Consider the following 16337-nt stretch of genomic DNA (forward strand, 5'->3'; position numbering starts at 1 on the left):
ACAGTTTAGAAACAACAATGAATATGACAAAGATGAAATCATGGTCAATATGATTAAATATTCTGTGCTTTCTTTTGGATCTTTCAAATGGGCTGCTCTTTTGAAGCTTTGTGGTTCTTGACGAAAGTCCTGTTAGACTGGGCATTGTGATTCGATTTGCCAAATAAATTGATTCACCTGGATGTTACAATTAACATGGAATGAGCCTATACCCTATGCAAGAAAAGCTGCTTCCTTACCTTGTTTTCAAAGTCAAAACCGGATGACCAACTTAGACGCGAGGAAAAGGGCGTTAGACCTAGCTGCTTCTATGTAGAGCTTGTACTCGCCATTCGAATACTAATTAAAAACTCCTGTGATTTATGATTTAAACTCTTCATAATATTCATTGAATTCGAAAAGAGCGTTTTACTCAATCAACAGGGTAAACCTTTAGAAGATAATCTCTCACTAGGATATCCTGACGATCCTGTCCACATGTCTGAAGGTCCAATACGGTACTATGTGTTGAAAGCTCCACCTTAGAAGGCTCACCGTAGAAAGGTTTCAACTTAACACCGTTTCTGTTCGTCACATTAATTGATTTTGTATTTAAAATACCACCAATTAAGGCATAAGCATGAACACAGAAAACAAATCTCTGTATTTTCACCTTTTCCGATGCCTATACTGTGCTGGAAAGCTGCCAAGAATTGGCCAAATCCTATTTTGGGAATTCAATACGATGGTGGGGACCCGTGTTGGAATCAAAATCGGGTGCGCAGTGACATCAACTGCCCCATTCCTAATCAGACATTATAATGAAGAGCAGCTATAAGTGGTTCAAAACAAATACTTGAAAGTATCGTCAAAAATACATACTCATTTTAGGGACAAGTAGTGGCCTGCTAAAACCAAACGAATGGAGCTTTTAAAATGATAGGGAGAATCTAGTCATTGATCGTCTTGTCACTTAGAGATTATTCACGTGTAATTTCCAGTCAATCCTTCCATATATTGCCGAACCATAGCATTCGACAGCAGAGTCGATGGCTATGCCCAAACCGTGTCATATGGATTGCAACCTTTGCTCATCCGCAAAAAAAAATTCAGTGGCAACCTGTATGATTGAGGAGAAGAGGCTATTCTTAGAATCACCTTAACCGTACATATCATTAAAACTTCACTCTTAATACGCTCCTGAAACCCAAGGGAGAGATGGCCTTGAGACAGCAGGACACCAGAAAGACTGGACGCTCCTTGTCGATGCCAAAAAATGCCACTGGAGGCGCAGTGTCGCTGTTAATCTAAGGTCAGAGCTAAATATTAACTGACGCGGTATTCCCTGATCCGAATCATAGATGATCTTCAAGTTCGTGGAACTTCTTATATAACTCATCAGTAAAAGTTAGGAAGATTATTTATGTAAACTGCAATTAACAGTTGTGTCTTCTTTAATAATTTAGATTTGTGAAGCCGCGGTGCTTCTAACTACTAGATTGTTGAGACAATCGTTAACATAATAAAACATAGGTAGGTAAAGGTAAATAAACATGCATAACGATTCCCATTGTTGCCATGTTCTTATGCTAGCATCAGCTTATGCTTGCCAAAGGCAGTCAATTATATTGATACGATCTATAGACGTAGGGGCATGGTTACCTTAAAATAAAGGCTAACTTAGGTCACATTATAAATTCCAAAAAGGGGTGGAAGATCATCATACTTTTTTTTAAATCAATTATTTGATGATGCGAAAATATTTCTTATACGATGTCAGATTTCAGAAGTTCCAATTTAATTTTTAGGGTGAAAATCCAATCGAAAGTTTTTGAAAGGCTTCAATCTGAAAGGCTTCAACTTTAAAACTGCTTTTAGGCTTTATAAACTAATAAAATAAGTATAAACTTTTAAACTGCTTTTAGCCTTTTTAGGCTTCTAAATCGTAATGAGCCTCCTTGATGCTTTCTTGCTCCAAAAAGCATTTATTGCATTCTTTATTCTCCTGGTAAGAAACTGTTTTGAATGATCACAAGCTTGATCCTAAAAGTAATTGAATTATATTCATTTACTTTCATGATGAGTTACAACTGACTCATCATGATGAGTTATAAGTAGTAATTCCTTTCTTCTTTGATATCCTATATTAGTTAAGCACAAGATAACATGTAAAAATATTCTTTCCTAAACTGTATTCCAAAACAGCTTTATTTTCCTTTTCTCAGCGTCTAATGTAGTCGTAGAAAAAAAAATGAAAAAAAGTGTAATGCACTATAGAAAAGCAGACTTGAGCTTAGATAGTTGAAGCACAAATATGGCTGAAATGTAACTCCAATGGAATGATTACTTTTGGCAGTAGTGTAGTACATGGCTACCGCTTGAGCAACGATCTAACTATTCACGGTTTAAGCACCTGTGCACGTTTGTAGCTTTACTCTGTTGTTTGCCATTGGACTTCCTGGCTGAAGGGCCATATGAATATAGCTTCAAGTGAGGATTCGCCAGAACTAAATAATTATATGTCTGTGATTGAAGGGATAAGAAACATTCTTATTAAACTCTTCTAAAAACGCCGTAGTTTTTTCTTAGGAGGTCAAGCTTATTCAAATATTCTTTTAATGACTAATACCATCTGCTCTTAGTATCAGTTTTGATGGTTTCTTCTTAAAATGTGCTTGTAATATAAATTTGTACCATAATTATTAAAATATGGATAAATACTGAAAATCATGAATATGATTTTTGAAAAGGGGGAAATACCTAGCAATTATAGGAAAACTTTAATTAAACACCTCAATAAGAAAGGTGAGAGGAGTGAGTGTGGTAATTTTAAAGGCTTGGCTTTTTTGTGTTAGCCTGGTTTCTAGAAACAACTGCTTAGTATGATGTTACTTTTTGCTTTAGAGATGCCGTAGATAATGTTTTCAGAGAAGAACAGTGTTTTTTGGGGAGGGCAGAGGTTGTGTCAACCGAATGTTTGATTATTGATTGAGAAGTGTCTGAGTCATCAAGCCCATTTAGTCCCTAGTTTTCTAGATAATGAGCAAAGGCTTGATTCACCTGATAGAAGAGCTTTAGCGAAGATCCTTTCCTTGTATGCTATACCAGACAAATACATTAGAGTGATTACTGCTATGTACGAGAATAACATTGCTGCAGTTAAAGTAGGAAATGAGATTAGTAGCCTAGGTGGCTTCGTTTCAAATCAGGAGTTCGGCAGGGTTTTGTCCTATCCCTATTTATATCGATCATTTTTGTGGATTTTGTCATGAAGAGCGAAGTAAAGGCAATGGAAAAACACGGAATCAGTTTAGGAGGTCGAACTCTCCTAGACTTAAATTATGCTGATAATAAGATAATAAGTTCACACCATCTCAACCTTTCTCTCATAATAGCCTTAAAAAGCGGGATTGAACCATATTTCCATACAATTTAACCATATTTTCCATACAATTTGAAATACAATTGGTCTGACAGTTATCTAACATAATCCGTAGGCAATCTATCTGGAAAACAACTAGCAAATCCTCCTCCGTCTTGCCGAGCGCCCAAGCTTCTAGACCATATATGACCGCGTCATCACTGTACCTCCCTATATTCTAATGTTGGTTTGCAGACTTGTGTTCCTATTCTTCCAAACTTTTATCAACTATAATGGTACTAACTAGGTAATTAATAATACTAACTAGGTAAGTGAAACTGTCCACTTGATTAATCTTCTCGTTACCCAGTATCTTAGTGCGCGAGTTATTCATCTTCAGTTTTTTTTTTTTTCAAACCTAGTCTTGCACTCTGAACTTTCAACACTGTGTTCTCCTATTGTCTTTGCTGCGCTCCTTAAGACAAATTCTACTTGCTCATAATCTGGTCTAGTAGACCAATATATACTTTTTTAAAATAATTAATTATGTCACTTTGAAAAATAGGGTAAAGGATTTTGTTTTTGCCAGGGACTGCTGATTGGGCTCCCTTGGTGCTTGAATATCATTGTCATTTTTCATTCTTTGATATCAATTGTAATTTTCAACTATTTCGGACATCAAATTGCTTTTTAGATCTGATCCAAGTGCAAGGAAGCTTTTGCCCAAAGAAGTAGCTGTTAAGGGGAAAAAAGCTCTTAGAAGTCTGAATGTGATACAACAGAAAGCATTGCTCAAAAGTCTATTAGCGAATGATTACTTACTAATTAAGGGAATGCCTGGAACTGGTAAGTGTTGTCTTTTATCCCTGGTAAATACTTGTATGTATCACTGTTTAGTTTAAAAGTGTACCTTGTTTAATCTTTAGCTTTGTTTCGTGCGGCTTATGTAATTCTTGATTAATGCAAATCATGTATAATCAAGGCGTATAATTTAAAAAAAATGCCCTTGTATATGTCCCTAATTCGTTGCGTTAAGGCCAAACCTAAGTGCCAATAATATTTATTAAGATGGTCATCAGGAATAATGTCTTGAACCATTCAGCGTTTTAGTTACTGGTCGATGTGTTAAAAGTCTACTAAATGTTGTGTGATATGCACCGTTTTGTTTTGGGCATGACAATTATATCTTTTAAGTCACAATGCAATCCAGGATTCTGAATTCCGCACAGTAGATGTATAATAGCAAAAGGAGGGATAAACATCTTGAGAAGCTAGGACAAATAACTTACAGATATACAGTTGTGGCGCAAATTAGGTTCTATCCAGGTGTTTTTAATTTCCTATTTCCACGCCTTCTTTGAAAACCTTGTATTTGGGTCTCCAATTACGTTCAAATAGCTTATAGAAACTCATAAACTATTTGAACTACCCTTATTTTATAATTATCTACTTTAGTTCTTCCCTAGGATGGATAGATGGATAATAGACTATCTATCAACAAGTACATCATTTTTATTCAATTCTGAAAAAGGTTTATGCCAGCTTTGCCTCTCATTCAGACTATCTGTCTTGGCTTTTTCTCCAATTAACCACGGCTCTTGACTTTTTCATCATTTGATTTTAATTCAAAGCTGGCAACAACATCGAGGCCAAAGGTCGAGTCTGTTTATTTTTGAATTAAAATTAAGTGATGAAAAAGTTAAGAGCCATGGCTAATTGGAGAAAAAGCTAAGACAGATAGTCTGAGTGAGAGGCAAAGCTGGCATAAACCTTTTTCACAATTAATAAAAATGATGTCATTTCACTTGTTGATAGATAGTTTATTATCCATCCATCCAGCCTAGGGCAGATTTAAGGTAGAACTTATAAGGCTTGAGAAAATTAAAGGAGGTGTATACCGTGAAAATATAGCTTCGCCTATATTTTCTGATATTTTTGCTTATTCGTTTCTCATCAAAAACGCCTGATCAGTACAACAGGAAAGTAAAACAAGTAAAAATAAAGAAAAAAGTACAACTGATAAAATTCTGTAGCAGGATTTTGATTACGTTTGTATGTTTCTGTCAGCCGTCGAGAGTCGGGACGGATTATTTACAAAATGCTAGTTTGAATCAGGCTTTTGAATTTGCTTCAGGGGGAGGATGGCATATTCCTTAGAGCTTGAAAAATTGAATGTCACTAAAACTATGTGGAAAATAGCGAAATTCACGAAGTCTTATGTGGATGGTTGTACATTCCACCATTTTTTGTAAAGAAAAAATGGTCCAGAGCCTGACTTTCACTTATAAACCTATTCTCAAGTTTCTACTGGCAATTTATAGGAGCTGTAATGATGAAAAATTATTTCAGCTAAGATGTAAGAGAAATAAGATTTCCTTTGGAGGTTGCGAAGGTGGAAACTCTGAATATTGAGATTGACGGTAAATTGATTTCAAGTAATGTGGAGTATGAGTTTGTTCAAAGAAAGTTAAGCTTCTTTATAGAATTCTATTTCTATCTGTATTATAAAACTAATTATTGTTCCGCTGTTAAGTGGAAGCATTTAAGAAGTGAACGTCAGTATGACGTTTACTACTGTATTATGTTCAACAATACTGTGTGAACATCAATGAATGGTATGACGTCACTATGACGTTCAACAATACTGTGTGAACATCAGTGAATATTAGTGAACATCAGCACTATGTGAACATCAATGAGCAGCAGTGAACATCAATGCTATGTTACGTGAAACACAGCATTGACGACATTCTGTGAAATAAAATAGAATATTTAACTAGAAAATGATGTGACTAAATATTATACAAAGAAAAAGATTTAGTTTAAAATGTACGCTCAGTTTGGCTTTTCATCAAGCCAAATTGGTGGTAAAAGTTGGCTACCTGCTTACATGATGCACAAGTCTTGAAAAAAAAATTCTGGTTCAGCAGAAAAATTATATTTTTTGTACTTGATTTTGAAACTCCACTATGGCTAGTCTTTATTGTTATAGACTATATAGCGTGTATTCTCTGTAAGAGCTACTATCATAACTTACTTGTGTCTAACGGGTCTTCTATCCTAACCTTTATTTCTAGGTAAGACTTCGTTGATTGTAGGCCTCATAGAAATTAGTGTTCAGCTGGGTAAATCAGTATTAGTTACCGCCTATACCCATTCAGCTGTAGACAATATTTTATTGAAGTTGAAAGCACGTAATGTGGATTTTATTCGAATCGGGAAAACCTCCAGGATTCACCACGAAATATTGCCATATAGTGAGGCGACATTGACGCAGGATATAAAAAGCGTAAAAGATTTGGAAGCTTTTTATAAAAGTAAGGTTAGTAAACGAAGGAAGAAGATTTATATATTAAAATTCGTGGAGGCACAGGGGAGGATGGGGAGTTTTGTGTACGCTGCTGAATTTCCCCTCTAATGGTCATTGCCCTTCCCCTACTTTTTGGTTTAGAGTGCTCGCTTTCCCCTTTAATGGTCTTCTTTACCCTCCCCCCTTCCTCCGCTCTCCCACCCGATACCATTGTGCATTCATATCAGTATAGATCGTCTAAATGTCGTGTACAAAGCTATTACTATTGTATTATTTGTAATATTTTTTTTCTGCTAATTTAGTTATGGGTTGATGCTAATTCAATTGTTTTTTAGCTAATTTAATTTATTTCAATCTATAATTACTTTTCAATAGCTCTCAGAACATAAAATTATTTAAAAAACTAATTTTTAACATTAAATTACATTATTAATGTTCAAATAACGGATTTTGAATAACTACTTTCCTTCTCGAGCTGTGATCATTGTTATAAAATTTTAGGAAATCCTAAATTGTTACAGCCTAGAATCTTGGATCCGCGAATCTCCCATAATGCCAAGTTTCCAAAAGGTTTTAAATTCGCAGTTTTGATTGACTAATTTTTAGAGAATTCAATTGGGCTTATATTCCCTAATGAAAAGAAACGAAATAAAACAGGCTCGCACAATCACAAATAAACCAGTAACCAGAAAAACTAACAATTAAATAAACTGAACTGCTCTCAGTTGTAGGCTATGTCAATAAGAAATAAAAGTAAAAATTTAATGCTTGATCTCAAAATTGTCTAAGCATGCTTTCCCATATTGTTAACTGTTGTCTGATATATACAATAATAAACTACAAAGAATTGTGATTTTGAAGATAAAACTTATATTCCCTTCTCTTATGTAGGATTTGGTATGGTGGCCTTCCAGTAGTGATATGGGATATTCCTTACCACTTCGATGTATTTTACATGCATCAGCGGTTATAGAGCTATCTCACCCTGGGATTTCTCAGCAAAACCCTTTGAACTAATGCACACCTCTACTTAGTTACTTACTGACCATTCAGGACTGCAGAGACATGTGGTTTTTGTGTGAGGTATAGCAAATTCCCCAAAACAGGAAGTTTCTTAGTCCTACTTGTTTCAAGTAAGACTGCTTTTTTTAGTTGTATATAGGAGGGCTAAGCTTTGGAGTAAGCTTCGTGTTACTGTTAAAAAAAAAAGTTCATCAGTTTAAATCTGGATAACTTACGAGGCTAATCGATAAGTATACCTACAAAACAGATTTAAATACAATGTCAACATATTTATAGCGATGGATAGAAAAAAATAATTGATTGACTTGTTTGTTTCTGTTATTAATTGGTTTTTATTCGTTTATTTTTAGTTATTTTTGCTTCGGGATCATGACAAAATACAATTTTATTGAGTGTGCCTAACTCATGTTTTTTTCTCATAAGCCTGCATGTTTTCACCCTTCACTTCCCTGTACAATATATTTGTTGTTGTTCTTATTCTCTTGTTTCTTGTTTCCCCCTAGCAAGCAACACTTTGGTGCGCTACCCATCGATTTTGTTTATGTGTTGTTGTTGTTTTTTTTACAAGTTGTTACTGCTACGACCTATTTCTTTTTATGGAAAGGCATTTTGTATTTATATAGTCATAAAGTATGTTGTAGAAGATGTCATACTCGAATGACAAACTTTAATTTTCTTGAAAAGAATATGTCATTCTTCATGACTGGAAACGAGATTATCCACTATCATTTTGTCTTCAAAAGTATCTAAAATGCCCAAAAGTCAAACAGTTCGTGGTAACGAACTGTAAGTAAGGAATGACCCGGGTCAGTAGTAACCGAAACTCTAAAAATAAAATTTTGGTGCCAATTGAGACATCAAAAGAATCATATTTTTAAGCTGATTTCAAATATATAAGTTTCATCAAGTTTAGTCTTACCCATCAAAAGTTACGAGCCTGAGAAACTTCGCCTTATTTTCGAAAACAGGGGAAACAACCCTTAAAAGTCATAGAACCTTAATGAAAATCACAGCATCAGATTCAGCATATCAGAGAACCTTACTGTTGAGGTTTCAGGCTCTTATCTGCCAAAATTTGGAAATTTGTATTTTTTTACAGGAGAAAGATCACGGATGCGTGTTTCTTTGTTCTTTTTTTTTGCTTTTTGGCTTGATTTTTTCCCCAGGATGCTCATAACGACCCAGTAGTCCTAGAATACCGCGAGAAGGCTCATTCGAGTTGAAATTAAAAGTTATAGTGCCCTTTTCAAATGACCAAAAGAAATTGGAGGGTAACTAGGCCCCCTCCCATGCTCTTTTTCCCAAGAGGTATATGATCAATATTTTGAGATAGCCGTTTTAGTCAGCATAGTGGGAAATCAAATAACTGTGTCTTTGAGGATGATTTAATCCTCCACAGTCCCCGGTGGAAGGGCTGCAAGTTATGAACTTTGCCAATTGTTTACATATAATGTCGGTTATTGGGATGTATACAGATGTTTTAAGGCGAAATTTTTTTCTCGTGAGGGTGAGGGTCGGGTGAGGGGGTTACGTGGGAGAATCTATCCATGGAGGAATTTTTTACGTGGGAAGGGAATTTTCAATAAGAGGATGGCAGATGTCCCAGCATCATTTAAAAACGATCAGAAATTAAATAAAAAAACAAGCTTTTTAACGGAAAGTAAGGAGCAACTTTAAACTTAAAACAAACGGAAATTATTACGTGTATGAGGGGTTTGCCCCCTCGTCAATATATCGTTCTTTTCTTTCATTTGAGTTTTTTTTTTTTTTAGTAGTTTCAAAAGAGCTATGTATTCTAATTAAACGGCCTTTGTGATTAAGGGGTCATTTTCAAAAGAATTGGAACAAAAATTTGAACTTTAGCGTAAAGAGCGAGGTATTGACGAGGGAGCAAACACCCCTCATACGCAATAATTTCTGTTCGTTTTCAGTTTTAATATTGTTGCTCCTTAATTTCAGTTGGAAAAACTTGTTTTTTTTAATTTATCTCCAATCAATTGTTATTCTTCTATTAATGCCAAGGTAATTTAGACAGTTTTCTATTTTTCCGACACCTCCACCAGTTCAATTTTATAGGGCTGCTCACATTGTCTCTCTCTTCCAATCTTTTCACATTTTTGGCCGGCCAAAATGTAAATGCAATCTCTTATTTTTCACAGACAAAGATTGTCTGCACTAAAATGGACGCTACCATTCTTCTGAGGCTGAATTGCTGGCATTATTTTGGGATAATCCTGAAAATCAAGGGAAGTTCTTAGGTAATTTTGCCTCCCCCCTACACCCCAAAGAAATCTTCTAAGTTTACCTGTCGGCAAATAAAATAGCTAGGGAATTTAGGCTTAAAATTAACTTTTTTGATAATTTAGCACACTTCTCTACCTCCACAAAAATCCACTGGCCTTCTTCCGTAGTAACTGATGCATCATTATACATCTTAGTCTAAATGTAAAGAAAATAAGTTAAGAATTTGAAACAGTGGCGGGTATAAATAATGCTTTGTTTATTTACTTCAGAAATATCGTCTGTTGCTAGACACTTAAAGATATGGGAAAATTGTTCAAACAAAAGAAAAAAAAATAGTTTGTCAAGTCTTGAAAATTAGTCTTATAAAAATTAGCTCAAGAATTTACCGTTCTAGATGCTTTTCCTTCCGACATGAGGGATTGAATAGGAAAACCCTTAAAAAGGAATCACGGCCTTATCCACTACGCAGTCACAAGGTACTACATAATTTGATTTTTCCATAAAACTATTCACACGCTTTTGACACATAAACTATTCCTGCTGCTTTTGTTGTTTAATTTAAAATAAAATTTAAAAAAAGTAGTAATTTTTATTAGGTTCTTTGGTCACTAATATCCATTTTTGTTTGTCCAAAAGTGAAATATTTCGTCATTAGTTCTTTTATCTATTTGGTGTTGTAAATATTTCCAAATGAAATCATCACTAGTACTACCAATGCTTTTAAGTCCCCCCCCCCAATCTGCTCGTATTATTAGATGTAACCCTTGGCTATTCATAAGCTTATGTCAAGCTAATAAACAACAAAGAGAAATAAAACTCAATGGAAAAACTTGAAACGAGACTGCGCCCAGTAGAGAGAAAAGATGAAAAACTAAAACAACGTGGATATTTTGCCTGTATGCTAACTAGGCATCCTCAGCACAAGATAAACAAAGCTAAAAAAAAACTGAACTAAAAACAAATAAAACCACCACCAATATTAATAAACGCAAATGTAGATTAATAAATGTATAAATATAGATTGTCAAAAGGGTTTACCAGTAATATGTGCATTAGTTGATGTGGGGGAGGGCCGGTGGATTTTTGTGTAGATGGGGGAAGTGGTTTCGAGCCTTAAAAAGGGTAGTTTTATGTCCCAATTCTCCAACTCTCTTTTGTCTAACAGATAAATGTATAACATTTTTTTTTGGGGGGGGGGAGAATTGGATTCAAATTATCCTCTAATTTACCTTGTTCACCGAGATTTGTTTTTATGTTAGGACTCTACTTTGGACATGTTGTTAGGTCCATTTTCTTGCATCGGTATAACGCAAGAGTTTACATTTAGGTTTTAGCCTGCAAAAAAAGCGGTATAATGGGGGAGGGGGTAATAGCAATATGAGTACCACCAGGAAATTTATTTGGTGAAGGTATTGATGAACTCTCCATGAAAACAGTGGAAATTATACGCGTGTCAATATTTTTTTTATATAAAAGAATAGTTATTGATTTGATAGTTGGATGCTTTTGGATATTTGGGCACGCATGCTAGCAAAATATAATGCATTATTTCGTGTTTTTTTTTTCTATTGGCATTGTTATCTGATTGAGAAATAAGTACAATAAGCCATAAAAACACAAAGCTTGACATAATGAAAGTTCTTAAGCTGAACTGGCCAGCCATAACAATAAATAACAAAGAAAGATGAAAAGACATCAATCGAGACTGCGGGCAGTAGAGAGAAAAGATGAAAAAACCAACGCGGATATTTCGCTTGTATGCTAACTAGGCATCCTCAACACAAGATAAACAAAGCTAAAAAGAAAAACACGGAACTAAAAACAAACAAAACCACCACCAATATTAATAAATACAGTTGTCACAACTAGTCCACGTAGAGAAAAGAAGCTATTAGAGTTACTTCGATGAGAACATCAAAGCAATTAAGGAAATAAAAACACAAGTTAACTATTCTGTTGCGAAATAATCCTCTTCTTAGCTAATATTGAAGCAACTCTTTTTTGTCCAGTAATCTAGTCCCCTGGTGATTATGCAAAATCTTAATTCCCTTATTGACTATTGGTTCATTTTTCAAAGGACAGTCATAAATTGGGTCAATATTTAAATTTCCCGTGTCCCTATTTATTGAATGAATAGTAAACATATGTCTTTTAATTTCTATAGCTTCCCTCGCCCACTGAGAAAAACCCTTATCGTTAGAAATGGCCCTGGCCTCATCAAATTTTACAAAATGTTCAGGATGAAAGAACTATTTTCAGCCGAAAGAAAAATTTCAGGAGGCTTGCTTAATTGTAGGGTTTTTTTCTTTTTAGTTGCGATGCTCAATAAATCTTTCATTAAATTGTTGTGAGTTCTACCAATATAAAACTTTCCACAAGAACAAGGAATTTTATACACCTCACTAACTAAATCTCTCCGAGTTAAATTGTTCCCAGAATTAGGGAAACTACCTAATGGTCTCACCGATTGGAACTTGCATCAGTGTTATGTTTACGCAAAATTCGTTTAAGTATTTCCCCCAAAATAGGTACATAAGGCAAAGAAATGAAACTTTAGGCATATTTAATACTGGACACTGCAAAACTCCAATAACCCTATTGTTATGTAATGCGTCTATTTTTTATTATCTTATCAATGAATTTAATTGGGTAAATATTACAAAATAAAATATCCCTTATATACAACAATTCAGAATCTGGAAACTCCTGGGAACAAATTCTGAAACCTTTGTCCACCAGTGCAATCACAACCCCTCGTTTCACAGAAAAAAGGTGGCACGAATGAAAGTTCAAATACCCATCACTGTGTGTAGGCTTTCTATATATTAAGAACAGTAACTGAAAATCCCTGTTAATCAATAGCATATCAAGAAAAGGTAGTCTCTCATTTTCTTCAAACTCCACAGTAAATTTTATATTTTTATCAAAACTATTTAAATGTCTATCGAAAAGATCTAAGGACTCTAAACCGTGTTTCCAAATGTAGACCACATCATCCATGAATCTGCCCCAGAAACAAGGGAGAGCCTAAAACTGTGTATAGTGGAGGTTTCAATAGAGTCCATGAAATGCCTGATAGAGAGATGTACCCATAGCCAAACCAAACACCTGTTTGTAAAATTCACCTCTAACCAAGATAAAGAGAATATTCATTTACAAGGATAACCAGTTTCATAATGACACCAATCTCCAAAGTAGCCATAGTCACATCTTTGTAGCTTTTGTAATTTAATCCTTAATATATCTTCGCACTTTTTCACATTACAATTCGAATACATGGAAACAACATCAAATTACAGAGAATTGAATTCTTCTATATTGTAAAAATTTTAACTTATTAGTAAGATGAGTGGAATTTTTTAAATATGATTTTTGTGTTCCAAAGAGTGGACGCAAAGCCACCGACAACCATAGCAAGAAAAGTTTTTGGAGGGAGGTTGCCCGAGGCTATATTTGCAAGAAATGGGCAGACTCGTGAAGCTGGCTTTTTTCATTGAACTATGTTTTTTTTTTTTTTTTTTTTTTTTTTTTTTTTTTTTTTTTTTTTTTTTTTTTTTTTTTTTTTTTTTTTTAAAGAATAAATTATGGATACAGTTTTATATTGAGTTTATATTTGAATCTAAAGCTTTGTCGATCAACTTTCCTAGTCTATATTTAAGTGAATTATTTATTTGTATAAACTGAACAAAAAAGAAAAAAAGAGTTAAATTTTCTTTCGTCGACTTTTAATGTCGATCCGCCGCCATTTTCATAAATTTCAATCGTTTTTTCAAGATTCTCAGAGATTTATTTTTTGCAATAATCTTTTACTGTTGAGATAATCCTATGTTACTTACTTAGGACTTCTTACACCGGTCGGCGCATAAGGCAGTGACGATGCCTCTCCACGATGACCCCTCCAGCGTCTTCGGCCGAAGATCATCAAGGGATATTCTTGAGAGCGCTGTATCTTTTTCTAGGCATCGTCCAGGCATAGCCTTCTGCGTCCTTGACGTCAAACTCCTGGAGGAGTCCATCACCAAACATAATGAGGCAGGCGATTGCTGCCCATTTTAGCCATCTGTCCCCCAATATTGCCACCGACTGCTTATGACTTTATCAATGCCGAATAGCTGTTTAGTCTTCTCTCAAATGAATGAGTTAGTAATTTTGTCCGTCCAGTTGAAACCGAGAATCAATCGAAGACAGTTATTTTCAAAACTTTCTAATCTTTTCTCTAGCCGTTTCATCAGTGCCTAGCTTTCAGAACCATAAATTAGTTTTGATTCTGACATGAGTCAGAAACAACAGGACATTACTGTTGAAGAGGCTCAATTTCAGCTTCAAGAAGAAAGTGGCACTTCTTCCACCGTTCCTTAACTTATCAAAGGCACTTCCTGCGCACGCGATACGTATGGCAATTTCACGCTCGAGGCTTCTATTGGTGCTAACTAGACTCCCAAGATATCTTAACCTCTCAACCTCTTCAATGTTCTTTGCTTTAACTGTCAGTGGCTCAACAGGTAGTTTATTCACATGATTACGCACGGTTTTTGTGTTTCGCGTGCTTATTGCCAAAACTATTCGTTCACCCACTTTCGAGACCTCATTTATGTTGTGCTGAAGCTCTTCTCATAATTGAGGGGATCATATAATCTTGTCACATAATCCTATATGATATATATCGTTCCTGAATCAACTCTAAATGGAAAATTTGCCTTACTAAAAGGTTTTTTTTTCAAACTTACTTTCTGTAGGCTTGAAAGATTATACTAATACTACTACTAACAACTCACAGCATTATTAAGTCACTATAGAAGCATGCTACAGGGCTCAGAATTTGACTTTGGTAATGAGATTATGTGAAAACTCATCTTTGTTAATCCAAACAAACAGAAAAAACGGCTAAAATTTTGAATGAGGATCGTCATCTCCCGCCAGCCAAGAGAATGATCTCTGAAAGCTTCGTGTCTGAGACCCAAGATCAAGCAGGCACCCATTCTCCACTTTATTTTTTCTTTTAGAATCCCAGAAAAAATTGACTGTAACCTCTCAAAAGCAACGTCGAAAACCTTAATGTTTACTTTAAATCACTTGACTCAGTATTAAAAGTAATGGTTGTACTGACTTACCTTTTATTTTTTACTCTCAAGGTGGAGAATAGGTGCCTTTCTGAATTCACAATCAAAGGGCGATTACATATATACAAATGTTTAATAGGTCACCAGAGACCTTGACTCCCTCTTTGCTGGGTTGAAGCTGTTACCGCTACCATGACATATAATCAGTTGGTCGACATTGCCATTAATTCTGTTTTGTTCTTTCCCACAATTGCCGCCCTGAATTTATCCTATTTGTCTCAATATATGTTTTTGCTTCTTAATAATCCATCAATTATACTTTTTTTTTTAGCTCGTTGTTGGTACAACTTGTTTAAATATGGGTAATCCCGCCCTTTATTTGCGTCAATTTGATCTCTGCATTGTAGATGAAGCAGCACAGGCGTTGCTACCAGCTACATTGGGTCCTCTCTTCTACTCAAAAAAATGGATCCTTGTTGGGGATTCCCATCAATTGCCACCAGTTGTCTCAAGTAGGGTTGCCAGGTTTGTTGATTTTTTCTTTACTATATTGAATCGATTGCCACAATATCTAATTTTATTCCTCGTGGCACTTGCTGACTGTTTTGCAGGGTTGCCGACACGGTCAGTTCTTAAAGTGCTACAATTACTCAAATTTGCGTGCTACACAGCGATTTTCGATGCTATAATAAGAAAAATTACCTTAATAGTGCTAAAATAGCATTTTTGTACTATTTTAGCATTATTTTAGAAACTTTGAGCACGTGCAACCGGTGCTACACACAGTAAAACAAATAAAATAGCACTTTTGTGCTATAAGTGGCAACCCTGCTGCTGCACTTACTCTTAACTCTTTAATAATCTTCTTTTACTATAGTGTTAATAGTCTGCGAATAAGAGGCCTAGTAGGAAAATTTAGTTTAAAAGTGATATTCTTGAAATTATTGTCAGACGATACTTGTAGAGTATTTGCTCAAATCTGTCTTTTTTGTAACTTTTATCCTTTATGAATCAATATATCTCTTGTACAATGGTTATTAATCGTAAAAAAGTCTTATCTTTGTTCTGACACTTTGAGCTGTCTATTCGATGTTTAGAGACAATACTAAAATCAATTCTTTGGTACTCGAGTGGCCTCTTTGGATTTAGAGCTTGCTAATTTCGATACCCAAGAATTTTAGAAGTATCGAAAATCGAGCATTCGGATTGCTACTTGGTGCTAAGTAAATCAATTAAGTGATATAAATTGCATATTATTACCTGGTAAAGGATTGAGATTGTGTGTGGATCTTTACTTGCCATCATTGATACTCTGGAAACAGTGGCACCAATTCACGAAAATATAGGGGGAGGGGGTAGA

At 35.0% G+C, this 16337-nt stretch overlaps 1 protein-coding gene across 1 annotated transcript in view; it reads left to right on the forward strand.

Moving 5' to 3' along the window:
- The window catches only part of LOC136026016 (DNA replication ATP-dependent helicase/nuclease DNA2-like), a 107973-nt gene that overhangs the window by 71549 nt on the left and 20087 nt on the right, over nt 1–16337 (forward strand). The window contains exons 14-16 of the mRNA XM_065702166.1: nt 4035–4186; nt 6418–6662; nt 15309–15502. Of these exons, the coding sequence (XP_065558238.1) occupies nt 4035–4186; nt 6418–6662; nt 15309–15502 (591 nt within the window). The remainder of the gene's footprint in view (nt 1–4034; nt 4187–6417; nt 6663–15308; nt 15503–16337) is intronic.

This window comes from Artemia franciscana, chromosome 4 (assembly GCF_032884065.1).
Source record: "Artemia franciscana chromosome 4, ASM3288406v1, whole genome shotgun sequence".
In the NCBI taxonomy this organism is placed as follows: domain Eukaryota; kingdom Metazoa; phylum Arthropoda; class Branchiopoda; order Anostraca; family Artemiidae; genus Artemia; species Artemia franciscana.